This window comes from Rhipicephalus microplus, chromosome 5, assembly GCF_043290135.1.
Source record: "Rhipicephalus microplus isolate Deutch F79 chromosome 5, USDA_Rmic, whole genome shotgun sequence".
Lineage (NCBI taxonomy): Eukaryota > Metazoa > Arthropoda > Arachnida > Ixodida > Ixodidae > Rhipicephalus > Rhipicephalus microplus.
Window position 1 is genome coordinate 154,966,010 of NC_134704.1, and position 14,225 is coordinate 154,980,234.

General features: G+C 44.6%; 1 protein-coding gene across 1 annotated transcript in view; it reads right to left on the minus strand.

Annotated features, from left to right (window-relative positions):
• The window catches only part of LOC142817591 (uncharacterized), an 83,492-nt gene extending 75,638 nt beyond the window's left edge, over window positions 1-7,854 (minus strand). The window contains exon 1 of the mRNA XM_075894643.1: window positions 7,290-7,854. Coding sequence (XP_075750758.1) covers window positions 7,290-7,854 — 565 coding nt within the window. The remainder of the gene's footprint in view (window positions 1-7,289) is intronic.
• Between the last annotated feature and the right edge of the window lie 6,371 nt (window positions 7,855-14,225).

The following is a 14,225-nucleotide window of genomic DNA, read 5'->3' on the forward strand; positions in this document are numbered from 1 at the left end:
CTTTTAACCCATATTATGCATTTGTGATCTAGTGTCAAGTAGAGAGATTTACCTCATTCGTTCGGCGCGTACCCGTTCTCAGTGGAGTTTGAAGACTGCCTCGCACGTTGACTTCCCGAGGCCATGTGGTGCTTTGCCCCTACTTCTCACATCAATGAATTTATGTGTGTTCTTGATATCAACAAAAACAAGTCAAGATACTTTAGAATGAGAGGATGTCAGAACAAACCTTGTATTTATGACTGGTGTCCATAAACTCCAGGGGCGTTAGTGTGGATGGCGTTATGACTATTATGGTACCGCGCAGGGCACTCCACATGGTAAACATCATACCTGATTGGTGAGTAATAGACGAGGATGCAAGTAATATGTCTGAACTTGACCAAGGTAGGTGTTGGCTGCAAAATAATTCGATGAAGTGCACACAATAAAGAACGATATTACGTTTTTACAATTGATTAGAAAAGAAAATTACCAGATTAGGCAATACGGGGTCGCCTTAATACTGAGACACAAGAATTGTCCAAGCTGTGATTGTAGGTGCTGCGGTCTCCAATGAAAAAGATTACTTATAAAACAGGTAAAAGACACGACAATTTCAAATGAAGAAAAAGACATTTGAGGTATCCCTGATGCTTTATATTGGGATGTTACGTGCCACGAGCGTGGACGCGTCCGTGAACACGGCCTAATTTTCTTGTTTTTGCAGTTTTCTATCCTAAATTCCGCTTTATTTGCAAATATTGACATTTACTTATCATTGTTTAGCATACTGTTATATGCTAATACAGTATTTATTGCATAACACACTAACGGAGGAGATAGAAGAAACAAAACCTTGTTGATCTTTCTGTCATAGAAATCCGTTTAACACGAAAATAAAACGTCTCCTAGTAGATGTAGGTGAAGTTTATTCTACACTGGTATAATTAATTTTATCCAGTGTTTGTTCGTATTTAGCAGCTAAAGCCCAATTTATAGTTATTGCATCCAGGTCGATGATCAGTAACTATCCATTCCTACGACTAACGTCCATGATAATTGATTGGTTAATTTTTAAACAATATTTGTGGTCACATATACCTAGGCTAGCTGTTGCAGGAAATGGTGAGAGCCGCATGAAAAGTGATGATATGGCATTCACGTAGCATGACGGCTTACGTAATCTATTCGCAGCGTGTTAATAAATGATACTGCCTAATTACAGGGAAGCACAACGCGCATTGTGTCCTTTGTTCGCCGGCAGTGACTTCGCCTTGTCACTGTGTGAGCGTCCCTGTGAGACAGGTTAAGACTTCGCCTTCTTCCACTGCATTTCTTACACAACGACTACTGCTTCCTGCGAGTGAAATAACAATTGGCACAGGTAGTTTACGTACTGCACCACTGTATGTATGCAGACAGGCGTGGTTATTGTCAATAAAGAACGATATGTTTCTTACGTTGTACAGTAGAACGCTGCCACGTAGTTGTAATGCGTTATCTCTGTTCCCTTTGGCAAGCCAGTGCTTCCAGATGTGTAAATAATGGCGAGCACTGTGTCGCGAGGCTTTTCAACGGGCACCTTTGAGAAGTCTCGCTCGTCTAAGTTCAAGAATTTCGGTGTGGATATGAACCCTGGGGCAGGACCCATACAGAAAATACCCTGGTAAAAAGAAGTTCGTAGAAGTCAAGCATGCACGTCATTTCTAAACCACGCAAGCTGCACAACTGTTCATGAGTTTTACCTAAATGACACAGGAAATGTGCGCACGGTAAATACCAGACTTTTTTATCGTTTGCAACCTTTCAAGCCCCAGTCGTGTTAATGACATTACGTTTGCCTTGAGGCCTGTAAGGTTGCTGTTTCAATAGCATCCAGTGTTATACCATGAAGGAGTTTCATTGTACATGGTGATGGAAACCGCTGGTGTTGTGTTCTGAGAACGGTCTAATTCTAAGCTTTAATGCGTTATTGACTTCATCATTTTCATTGTTTCGTGCCTTGCGATGCTTGTTATCTTTTCTATTTCACTAACGGGAAGAGAAGAGGGTCGCAGTGATGAAATTCCGCCTCCTCTTAGAGAACCCTGAGCATTCCTAGGCTTGAAGCCATTCCCCTATGACTAGCGTATGTAAAGTCAAATTCAAGTGCCAAAGTTACATTTGCTTTCCTTTAGTGGTTGTCATATAAAAGTAAATATGCCCTTAGCACACAAGGTATCAATTTTTTCATATTTTTATTGTAATTTTTTCTTATGCCTTCTTACTTTCCAGTAAAAAGTTGTGGAACCTTTAACAGTGTCATTCAAAGAAGCGTTAAACATGCCACTTGTAAATAAATTTTCTTAAAATTTCCAGGCAATGCTGAAGATCAGCAAGAAATACTTTATTTATCTAAGTTTTTCCTCGCGAGAAAGCAGAGCAATATAAAAAATGTGGTGTAAAATCTGCTCGGCATAATTCTCGATGATGTGGGCAGTGAGGAAAAGTGTTTCCAATTGCATGTCCTGCTCCAAACCATTTGCCAAGTACATGTGGTGTATATGCGGAAATGGTGTTTAGAATATCACAGATGAAATCAAGAATATGAAATAGACATCGGTTAGGCATGTAGCGTGTCAGCAGGATAACAACTCTCATTATGGGTAACTGACCCTATTCCAAAAAAAGGCCCATGCTTTTGGGGGCACAGAAAAAGCGAGAGAAAAGACAAGGAGAAAGGCAGAGAGGTTAACAAGGGCTGAGCCTCGGTAGGCTACCCTGCACTGGGGAAAGGAGAGAGGAGAAGGAAAGTTATAGAGGAGGAGATAAAAGGTCACTGAATGGGCCAACGCGTAACAGTTTCACCATCACAAACGATGAAACAGACCGATGTCTTTGAGAAAAAGCAGCAGTGCTTTCGTTGCCTTTCGGAAATTGGATGGGCAGTGCCATGGTCTCAATGTTTTCTCGTCAGTGAAATCTTTTCTTTCCAGTTGATTTAAAACAGTGCGCAAGTGAAGCCTCTCAATTGTGTGTGTCGGGCAGTAACATAAGATGTGTTCAATAGTCTCATCGGTGCCGCAGTCGTTGCATCCACACTGTCGGCCATTCCTATCTTAAATGAGTAGGCATTGGTGAAAGCAAAAACCCAGACACAGACGGTATAACACTGTACCTTCCTCCCTGGAAAGACCAGAGGGTAGCCGCAGTCGTAGAGATTGATCGAGAGAATATAGTCAATGATGTGCGAACTGAGATGACTGCCACTTCTGGAGTGTCATGTCTTGCGCCAGCTTACTTAGCTATCTAGCCGAGTCAATCCTAGATAAAAGTACAAACAGAGGGTTTGTTTGTACGTGTGCATTTCTGGCTGCTTCATCGGCGAGGTCAATGCCGGAGATACCGCAATGACTTGGTATCCACTGGAACACAACGGTGTGTCCTTGTTCTGTCGCATAGTGCAGCATTTCTCTGATCTCGCATACCAGTTTTTCATACGACCCGCGATGAAGTGCCGATGAAAGACATTGTAGAGCCACCTTGGAGTCACAGAATACTGCCCATCGATTAGCCGGTTGTTACTTGATATAATCAATGGCACCTCGCAGGGCAATCATTTCCGAGCCAGCCGAAGTGTTCACGTGACAAAGTTTGTAAGCGATGTTGATGTGTCGCGATGGAATGATGGTGGCACCGTTGGAGCTAGTCTGGGTGGTAGATCGATCTGTGCATACATGGATTCTGTCAGCGTAGAAACTGTGTAAACAGTTCAGAGCCGATTTCTTCAAGACCAAGGCAGGAAGGACTTCTCTATTTCTAATTCCTGGGACGGAAAGGCGCACGTCGGGTTGTCGTAGGCTCCACAAGGTGGACGGTGAACGCACCAAGGGCATAAAACCGGATGGTAGCGAAGCTCGTAGAAAGCTGACGACCTTAGAGAACGACGCCTGCGGTCGTTGTTCTTGCAGAAATGTCACATGGCTGGATACCATTCGTAAAATGAGCCAAATATGTGCTCTCAGCACGTCAGTTGTGACGTAGGTCGTAAGTGAATGATCCCGAGCCAATATTCCAGCGGTTGAGGTAGTGCGTGGTAGGCTGAGACAAACACGAAGTGCCTGTGCTTGAACGCTCTGAAGTGCTCGAATGTTTGTCTTGCAAGTTTTAGTATGCAGAGGAGAACTGTAGCACAGTACACCAATAGAAAGTGCTTGGTAAAGCTTCAGCATGAAACTAAATGAAGGACCCCATCTTTTTCTAGCGGTGACTTTCAGGACGTGGGCAATAGATACCAGTTTCTCTTTCAAGCTAGTCACGTGAGGGCTTTAGGAGAGGTCGTGGTCAACAATTACATCTAAAAAACGATGGCTACGCTTGTAAGAGATGGGCTGGCCATTAATGCTTATCCGGTGAATTGTCATCGCCTTGCGCGTGAAGGCCACCAGTGCACATTTTTCTGTTAAGATTGCTGGCCTTGTGTGCGAAGATAGTCAGATGCTTGCGACGCTGCCCTCTGTATTCTTGCTCGAACTTGTAGGTGTGTCAATGCAGATGCCCAGACACAAATGTCATCAGCGTACATTGAAACACTGACTGTTTCAGAAAGAGCTTCCGCCAGGCCAAACAAGGCAAGATAGAAATGAATTGGGCTTAAAACACTACCTTGCGGAAAGCCACTAATCGTGTGGTAGTCTGAGGTCAAGCCATCTTCAGTATATACAAAAAAGGATCTTCGTGTCAGGTAGCTTCGGATTCACCGAAACATTCGCCCTACCAGTTCAATTAACAGCAGTGTGTCTAGTATAGTTTGATGGGAAACGTTGTCATATGCACCTTTCACATCAAGAAAGAGCGCAAGTGCTAGTCGTATCCTAAATATCTGCTGTTCTACTGATGACACCAAATCAATGACGTTGTCAATCGATGAACGGTCTCGTCAAAATCACGCCATGGAGTCGGAGTAAATTGTTGTCGCCTTCAAAGAACTATTCCAGGCGAGTGAGAATCTGTTCATGAGTTTCCCAACGCAGCTGGTGAGAGCAACAGGCCGGTATAATGTTAGCATCAGAGTGGATTTCCCTGCATTTAGAAGTGGCACAAGACGGCTCCGTTTCCATTCTTCAGGTACGATAGCATCATCCCATGACCAATTAAATAAATTTAGCCGTTTCCGTCTAGTTGCTTGGCCTAAGTGACGCAGAGCTGTACACGTTATCCCATCGGTCCCTGGTGAAGAAGAATGCCTACGCAGTGTCAGTGCAGCTTCCAGCTCTTCCATAGAAAATAGAGCATCCATACTTATATCTCGTGGACAGGGGATCTGGCATAAAAGCACATCGGAGAATACGACTGCCCACCGGTGATGTTCGTGCAAAAATCCTCTGCAACGTCAATTTCACGGTGGTTGAGACGAAGTGCGAGAGCCTTGAAGGAATGACGTTGCATGGCGCCAGACCGAAGACCATGTAGAGTTCTCCATACATGAGACAATGGCTTGCGTGGGTCTAATCAATCACAAAGGCTTTTCCATCTTTGATCCTCTAGCTTGTCTATTCGGTGTTGTATTTTTTCTGCATACGTCTTGCTACTTAGAGATCAAGCATCGACTTGGTACACCTGTATCTTCTCTCAGCACGTCTACGTAACGCCCGAAGCCTTTCTAATTTGATTTCAAGCTCTGTGCGCTTCTGTGAGGGTGTGAAGTGGCGCGTACAATTTTTCATTGCATCTGCAAGTACTTCTTCTAACCCGCACGAGGAATCATTTTTGCACGTGTCCTCTACTTGATCTTCATAAAGTGTCCAGTCTATATACCGATTGACCGGCGACGACGAAATCTCTTGGCCATCAATGCTGACATTATCGGGATGTGGTCATTACCATTGGTTTTGATATCTGTAAACCACCGCACTTTTGAAGTGAGGCAACACGACACCAGTGTCAGGTCGAGGCAGCTGCTGTACGTCGTTCCTCGCAAGTATGTCGGGCTATCATCACTCAGAAGGCGCAGTTTGTGGTCTGACACAAACAATATCAGTGAGTGCCCGTTCTAGTTTGTCCTCAAGCTTCCCTATATTGGAAGATGTGCATTGAAATCCCCTGTTTTAATGCAAGGGTCTGGAATAGCTGCCATAATGTCTGTTAATCTTTTACAAGCAAATGAACTTGCGGGGGATATATATACGCCAATTGTCTAAAAGACAACCGCTTCTTTTTCAGAGTAATGCATACGTACTGGTTGTCATCATCTGGCGGGATAGCATGGGCGAAATAAGTAAGGTCCTTGCGAATGTAAAAAATAAGTTTTCTGCTACTTCCATTCGTGGTTGAAGTGAAAGACTCGTATCCTGACATTCTTATAGTCGATGAGTTTGGCTCACAGATTACCATTATCCGGAAGCGGTTTTTAAACACAAACTGCCGGAAATCTGATATCCGGGACCTCAGGCCTCTCACATTTTATTGAAATATGAAGGAGTTTTGAATATTATCTGCAAACGATGGCTGTTTCCATTGATAGGCAATGGTTCTGCTGTTATTCTTCTTAAACAATGGACTTCTGAAGGCTTGCTAGAACTGGGCTGATGGTATCCAGCAGCTGCAATGAGCTTCATGCTATTGGTGTTTGCACCCTCTCCACGGACACACGAATGGTACTCGCGAGCGACCTGACCATGGCGACTATTTGTTTATCCTCCTCTGCTGGGTTAGAGAATTTGGACAAGGAGTGCTTCACTGCTGAAGTCTGATCCCTCTCTCTAGTGGCGTGTAGTCGAGGGAGTTCTGGCAAGGCATCGGCTGTGTCGCTGTTGGCGGCTTCTTTATCCTTCTCCCGACTGCACTTGTTCTGAGAGACAGACGTGGATGCGACTTTGAGCGCGGTTCACGAGACAACGGTGTCTTGGTTGTCTTGGAGTGCCGTCAATGACGCGATCGTCATCGTCTAATAGATGTGGCTGCTTCCCGGTGAGACGAGTGATACCGAACCATTTTCTTCAGCACTGCCAATTCTCTTCGAATAATCGGACAATTCTACGAAGTTGCGTCGTGAGGCCCATCACAATTCGAACATTTCCGAGTATTGGATTGACATGCGCTAATGGGGTGAGGTCTAGTGCATCAGGCACAAACGGTGGTGTTCTTGCACACGCTGCTCATGTGACCCAACTTCGTACATTTTCTGCACTGAAGTGGCCTCAGTACGAATGGACGAACAGTGTGCCTAAAGTGTCCCATCTTCACGTGTGATGGCAAGGTTTCACTCTTGAATAGAATATTCACGCGACGGGACGTGCTGAGACGAAAAAAAATTGTTATGATGGTGCCTTTTGTAGCGGGCTTGATCAGGATTGGAAAGTATGTGTTGACAATGGTCTCGTCAACATCATAAATTACTCCAGCGATGACTTCTTTGCCGAGCGGTATGTGAGAGCGGACTGCCATGCCATTCAGCCCTGTGACCTTGCGCAATATGTGCAGCGCAGCCGCGTGGTTAACGTCAATGGCTCGAACATTCTCGTGCGTGTTCACTCTAACGTCTTTGATTTCGGTTGGCACCAGTGCCTCCAGTTGTGCAGACACGGCTTGCCTGTTGAGGTGCCTGATATTGTCCGTGGAGAGAACTGACATGAACAGGACGGTGAATACCTCGACATTACGCGAAGGTGTTATGGTGGACGCACTCGAATCGGATGGCGGGCTCAGAAACCTTCTCTCTGCCTTTCGGCTTCTCACCAGCTCGAAGGTGTCCTCACCGAACTCTTCACTGATGACATAATAGTTCATAGTATCGTCACTGTCAGTGTCGCTCTCGGCACCGTTGCGCTTCCTGGAGGCGGCTTCTGCGGGATTCGTGGGGTCTGCCGGACGCTCGTGTGACTCCATCTCCATCGCATGCCAGCAGCAACCCGCTCTTGGCTGGTGAAAACAATGTTATCCACAAAAGTAGAAATACTGGGGGACTCGCCGTTCTGTCAGAGAGACACTTCGTCTTCTTGGGGCCACAGAAAGTTGGGTGTGCCAATGAGAATAAGAAGTATGCGGGTACAACGTGCCAGCAGAGAGCAAAGAACCGAGTTGATTAGCATAAAATGAGATAGGCCCTGCAGCGGGCGTAATCAGCCTTATGACAATGAGAATGTTGATGATTTCAATGCTCTTTTCAATCTTGCCGATGGTAAAAGTTATTGTAATAGCGTTATTTGTACTAGCCTCCACCTGTGTCGTTCTTGAGTCTATGTCTTTTTATAATTTACTTTTGGAAAATTCAAGTATGAGTGCAGTAGTCTGTATAAGAACGCAAGCAAATAACTGAGGATTATTTATCGTAATTGATCTCTTTTACATAACATTCCACTCCGCTTGAACTACTGCTATAGGAAAAAAAAACAGTGGAATGCTCTTAGAGGTTTTTGTTTGGTCACTGTTGTCCATAGATATAGTTGAACGGACTGCCATTTGAAGATTTCATTGAATTATTGGCATAAAATGGGACCTCAATGTTATAACGTACCTATACGACTTTATTGCTTTGGTGATTACTGCATCCGCTTAATTTAGTAATGTTTTTTCAAACGTTCCTTCTTCAGCTCCTCCAAACAAAGTATTCAGCCGAAATGGCTGTTTATTCGAGTCAAGGTGCCCTGCGTGCGAGCCCCTTATTCCACGACTGAGCCACGCCGGTGCTTCAAGCACTCTTTATACATCAGATATTTCTACCGATGTAAACCGATTTAAAAAAAAACAAATTCAGTACACACTGGGGTCAAATGTCTACCGAAATTACTCCTGTTCTTGAAAGCTGACAAAATGTCGAGGCATTGCGAGGAAAGCAATCTTCGGCAGAATACCACGGCCGGAATCAACATTCACATATGCTGGCGTTTACAATCGGAGTATCAGAGCTGAAATAAAAGACCGATATCAACTCCTAATCATTTTTGAGGAATATTTAGTTGCCAGAAATATTTTAAATCAGTATCGAGTACACATGTTTAGTCCCACATATAATGTCGCGTCCGCCACACCTGTACGAAGAAACCGTAATGATCTCAATGACTAGCATACGTGCATCCTTGAGGACATTTGTGGAGCCTACCTCGCCGAAAATAGTGACACGCAGTATTTCTTTTCTAAATGTTTCATTGATACTGGGGCCAAACACGAACAATACCGCTATAAATAACATACATTTCTGCTTGTTACACATAATAACGACTGTCGTTCTCATTGAGCAGAAATGTCCGGCCATAACATTCTGTTTTTCTACTGTTATCCCAATCGTCAAACCAATAGAGGCCTTCTTTCCGTTATTTACCTCTACGTTATCAGAATTGCTCCGTTTGAAAACTTCGCCGGAGAGGCGGGCTGCGTGGCGGTCACGAGAACTAGTGGCGCTTCAGTACAATCTTCCTCTGGCGACGCGGGGCGCGCGTGTTGTGATCGGCGGCGGCGACGTGCAAGCGGCTACCATGAATGGTGCGCTGTATTCCCGCGTCACTTCTCGGACTGTTCTAAGTGCGAATGCACTTTACAAGCGACCCTGAATCCACCGTCCGCGGTGCTTCCTCCTCTCTCCTAGAAACGGCGCCAGAAGCGGAAAGGAACGTCTGTAACAACAGCGCAGCGACGTCACACACCACGTGATTGCGCGCGCTCCGCCCTCCGCTCAGTGGCTGCGTGCGCCCGCGCAGCCACGACCTGCTCGACATCGGCAAGTCGTCATAGGTATAGATCCATCGCAGGCACCAAGCCCGACTGCGATACCTCCAAGAACGAGTACAACGCAATCGAATGCGAGCATTGCACGCGTCGTTGAAGATGTCGCGCCGGGTGAAGACAAGGCATTGCGGCGATGGGCCCGTGATGCCGAGCGCAAGCGGGTGAAGCGGGCCGCGCAAATAAACATCATTATAGTGCAAATTTACTCTCACATATACGCTTAAACTTACCAAGATTTCCTAAGAGGGTCTATTGGTTCCTGGGAATTGCAATGTGATCACACGGGGGAGTTTACGTTAACTCACTGGCGAATGCCGACGGATTTTAACTTTTCTCCCCCTCATAGCATCACCCCATGCATTCGCACTTAACCATGTTTAGTTTCGGGGAAATGCTTGGGAGTTTTTTGTTTGTTTTTTTGTTTGGCACTGCGCAGTTTTTTGTACGAAAACGCGTCTGTCATGTATGAGGCGTTGCGAGGAGGGGAACATTTATCTACATTGAGGAACGCGGACTAGCTTTGCGCCAGTCTTCAACAGTGGCGACCGCATTGACGACTCAGCTTCACGCAACTTGTTAGTTCGTTTATATGTTTAATCATTTATTTATTTTTTTCAGTAAACATGGTTACACAGTGGCATGGGCCAACATAAATGCTGCTATAAGTAGCTTCAATACCTCATATATGGAGCCTCCGATCTCTTTCGCCCTGCGGTGACGGGCTAGCAGACGAACGATCGTAAGCAAGTTTGCTGAACAGCCTTGCACGTTACCCGAGAGAGTTCATATGGTAGTGCAATTAAAATCTATTATTATTATTATTATTATTATTATTATTATTATTATTATTATTATTACATGCGGTGGCATTTGGTGGATATGGCAGAGTATTATGTATATTGTGTCGCAACAATTACGCAGCACTTACAAACACAACAATTAGAAAAGTTCGAGAACACTTGAGCTTGGCCTTCAAGAGTAGACTGAAGTAGCGTAACTGGGTCCTGTGCGAATCCTCTTCTCAATTACTAACCGAAATTCGGCATCGGTGTATGCCTGAACTATGTCGTGAAGGAACGAATGACTGTGCGTGCAACACTGGCCGTTACAAGCTATCGTAGAATGTCTACAGCAAGTACGGTTACGACGTGCCCACTGCGCCATAATTGTTCCATTTGCGAATCAGCAAAGGGGCCTTTAAGCCTTCATAAAGCAACGGGCGAACATAAGTTTGAGTGCTCTGTAACGGCTGGGCCTTTCTAACACCCACTCGTTGCACATTTCACATTTTTGGACGCGATTCTACACTTCTACAACTTAATATTGCGTTGATTGAATAAATTTTTTCTACTATTCTTGTTGGAAAAAAATGAATGGTGGGCATAGTGTAAACCACAACCCACCATTTTAGTGGATTAACGTAGTGGGTGAATACAAGAAAATGCCCACTATGGTGTCTGGTGGGATATGGTGGGTGCTTTAGTGCCGCCAACGCATGAGCTCGAAATGGCGTGAGAAACACCATGACAAGCTGCCACAAAAAATTAAAAAGAATTGTACAAAAAAAAACACACATTCCCCCCAAAACAGTCAGGCAACCACAAAGGATCGAACGTACAACCTGCGGATTGCCATTGGGAGACACTAATTACTGTGCCATACTTTTTTCTCTTTACCATTATGTATCTAATGTGTTAAATAGCTCGTTCATATATGAACTTACAGTTGAACTTTAGTTTTGTTTGTCGAGTACTCGACATCGATGAGATATCCACCTGCTACTGAAATTCGCACATTTATTAAACACTAGAGACTGCTGCCTGTAATGATTGACACTGTGATAATGGCACCAGCGCTATGTTTTCGTTACAATTCACAACCGCAAGAAAAAAAAAAACAAGTGGACTGGGGTGCAGGTACAGTTTACTGGCGGGGTCTGCCAAGTTTATTATATGTTTCTTGCTCATTCCGAAGGGTGACATCTGCTCACGCTTTATGACGCCTCTAGGCTCATTCCATAGGTATGCCCACCTAATTTAATTGATTGAGTATTGGGGTGCTTTTCGCGCAACGTATAGTGAAGTCGTGCCAGTGCACTGCACGACTTCACTATACGTTGTAGTTGTTGTACGTTATGTAGTTGTTGCTCTATCGTTAGCAACAACTACATAACAGCTTGGCCAAAACGAACGCAGTATATTGGTTCAGCAAGCACATTGGTTCAGCAAGCATATGAATTCCCAAGTCTGTGTTCTCACGTGAGAGCCAGAGAAGTGCCGGCAAGTGCGACCGGCGGCTGTCGGTGAGGGGAGACGTACGTTCTCTCGGAGTGCTGGAATCGCGTCGCATTGATGTTGGTTGCTTCTTGCGCGGACACCGTCCACAATGAAAAATCTTTTATTTAGGTTAATTTATGCCACATCTGTGCTCTATTGTCATTCTTATTCGTCGAAATTATGTATTCTGAAACCCAGAAGCGTGGGTAACAAAATTGTACGGGCTCGGTCGGTAGGCCTAACCTTTGTTGGAAATCATGCTGGTAGAACATGTAGTGTACAGATTCCAGCTTGGTACACTATATATTTCCCCGCCATTATAAGCCCACCCATCATCTGCTTATTGCTTCCAAGCATTATCGCAATGATGGGCAGAGCTTCTCAGCTTGGTACACCATGTGGTCCGCCATAATAAGCACCACCCATTATCTGCTTAATGCTTCCTAGCATTATCGCAATGGTGGGAAGAGCTTCTCAGCTTGGTACGCCATGTGCCCCACCATAACATGCACCTCCCATCATCTGCCTAGTGCTTCTCAGCATTATCTCAATGATGGACAAACCCTCCCATGATTTTCAACTATCTAGCCTCTACTGTCCACTATCGTTTCCACTTTACTCATCTTCTGTACACTATGCCACCCAGTATGTCCAGCATATCTACCATAATTTCAACCATACCCACTAATACTTCCACTATGCCCACCGTGTTTTTTAGTATCCACCATGGTAGTTTTTCCGAAACAAAAGAGGTGTAAACAAAAGACCCCGCTTTTTTGGCTGGACACAATACTAATTTGAACTTCTAATACATAAAATTTATATTTTTTCCCAAATCAGTTTCGACAATTGGCGTGTCTTTGTTGTGCCTCTACCTGATTGCCACGTAGAGAGCCTTGGATAGATTTTCACTTGTCTGAAGTTTTTTTTTTTTGCATTTGCAAGTTTCTTGATTTTTTTTCGTCGCGGACAAGATGATGTCTGCTCGCCCACTGCCAGTGACGTTGACAGCGATGCCAACACCCTAATTTCTGCGAAATGAGCTTATTAAAACTATCATAATCAATTAATATTAACGCATAAAAATTATACATTTATAAATATAGGTGTACAGACAGTCGTTTATCTTACAACCTATTTGAGAGCATGATTGATTGATTAATGGGGTTTAATGCCCCAAAACAACGATATGAGAGACGCCATAGTGGAGGGCTCCAGCGATTTCGACCACCTGGGGTTCTTTAACGGGCACAAAATTTTAAGCACATGGGCCTACATTTCCGCCTCCATCGGAAATACAGCCGCCGCAGCCGGGATTCGATTCCGTGAAGTGCGGGTACGCAGCCGAGTACCTTATCCACTAGACCACCGCGGCGGGGCAATTTGAGAGCATGATAAGAAAACCTACTGAAAGGTAGTTCTAACTTTCAAAAACATTAACCCGGGAGGGTGACCAGGTGATCAAAAAACATTAACACCATTTTACTGTAGTAACACTTTGATATCAGTCATAGTGAAGTTAATCAATTGCATGCCATCATTTATACTCGATTGGGGTATAAAACAATGAATGTTGAACGTGACAGACCTCCGAAAAACTCCGGCGTGATTCAGACGGTGGCACCAAGCTTTGTGTCGCAAAGATAGACAGCTCACAACCAAAGCACTCTGTGTGAGAATGACGACATCGTAATGCACTACCGTCATTACTTGCTGGACAACAAGTTTTAATCTGACGTGATAAGTGGGATTTCGCGTCCGGTACCGATACAAGCATGTTCCGAGCAATTCAACCGCATATACTGAAGGCGGAATGTTCATAACCAAGGTGCCCACCATGGTTGTACTGGCAGTAGCCCACCATGCGTCTACTGCGTCTGTAGGTGCCTTCGTGAAAAATGAATAAATGACAACGTGCAAAGAGGGCGTCCAGCATCTCTCACAAGTACCCCTGAAGCAGGTGCGCCCAAACTAAACAAAAGTGCACTCATTCAGTTAAGGTGTTTTCGAGAAGGCTGCTTAGATCATCCCTCACGCGGCCTTTTTTCTGCAATAAAAGCAATTGAGAAAACTGTCGAGAGGCTTTTCATGAAAACTCTCTGGCTGATGACCTCTTTTGGATTGTGCTTTAAAAGCTGCAGTGACAGCCACTGCATCTTTTGAGTTATACCGCTCATCAGGAGAACATGAGGTTTATGTTTTACGTTGTTCGTGAATATTCGCTTTTTTTGGTTTTGCAAGAAAATCAATCGGAAGCTTTCTGAA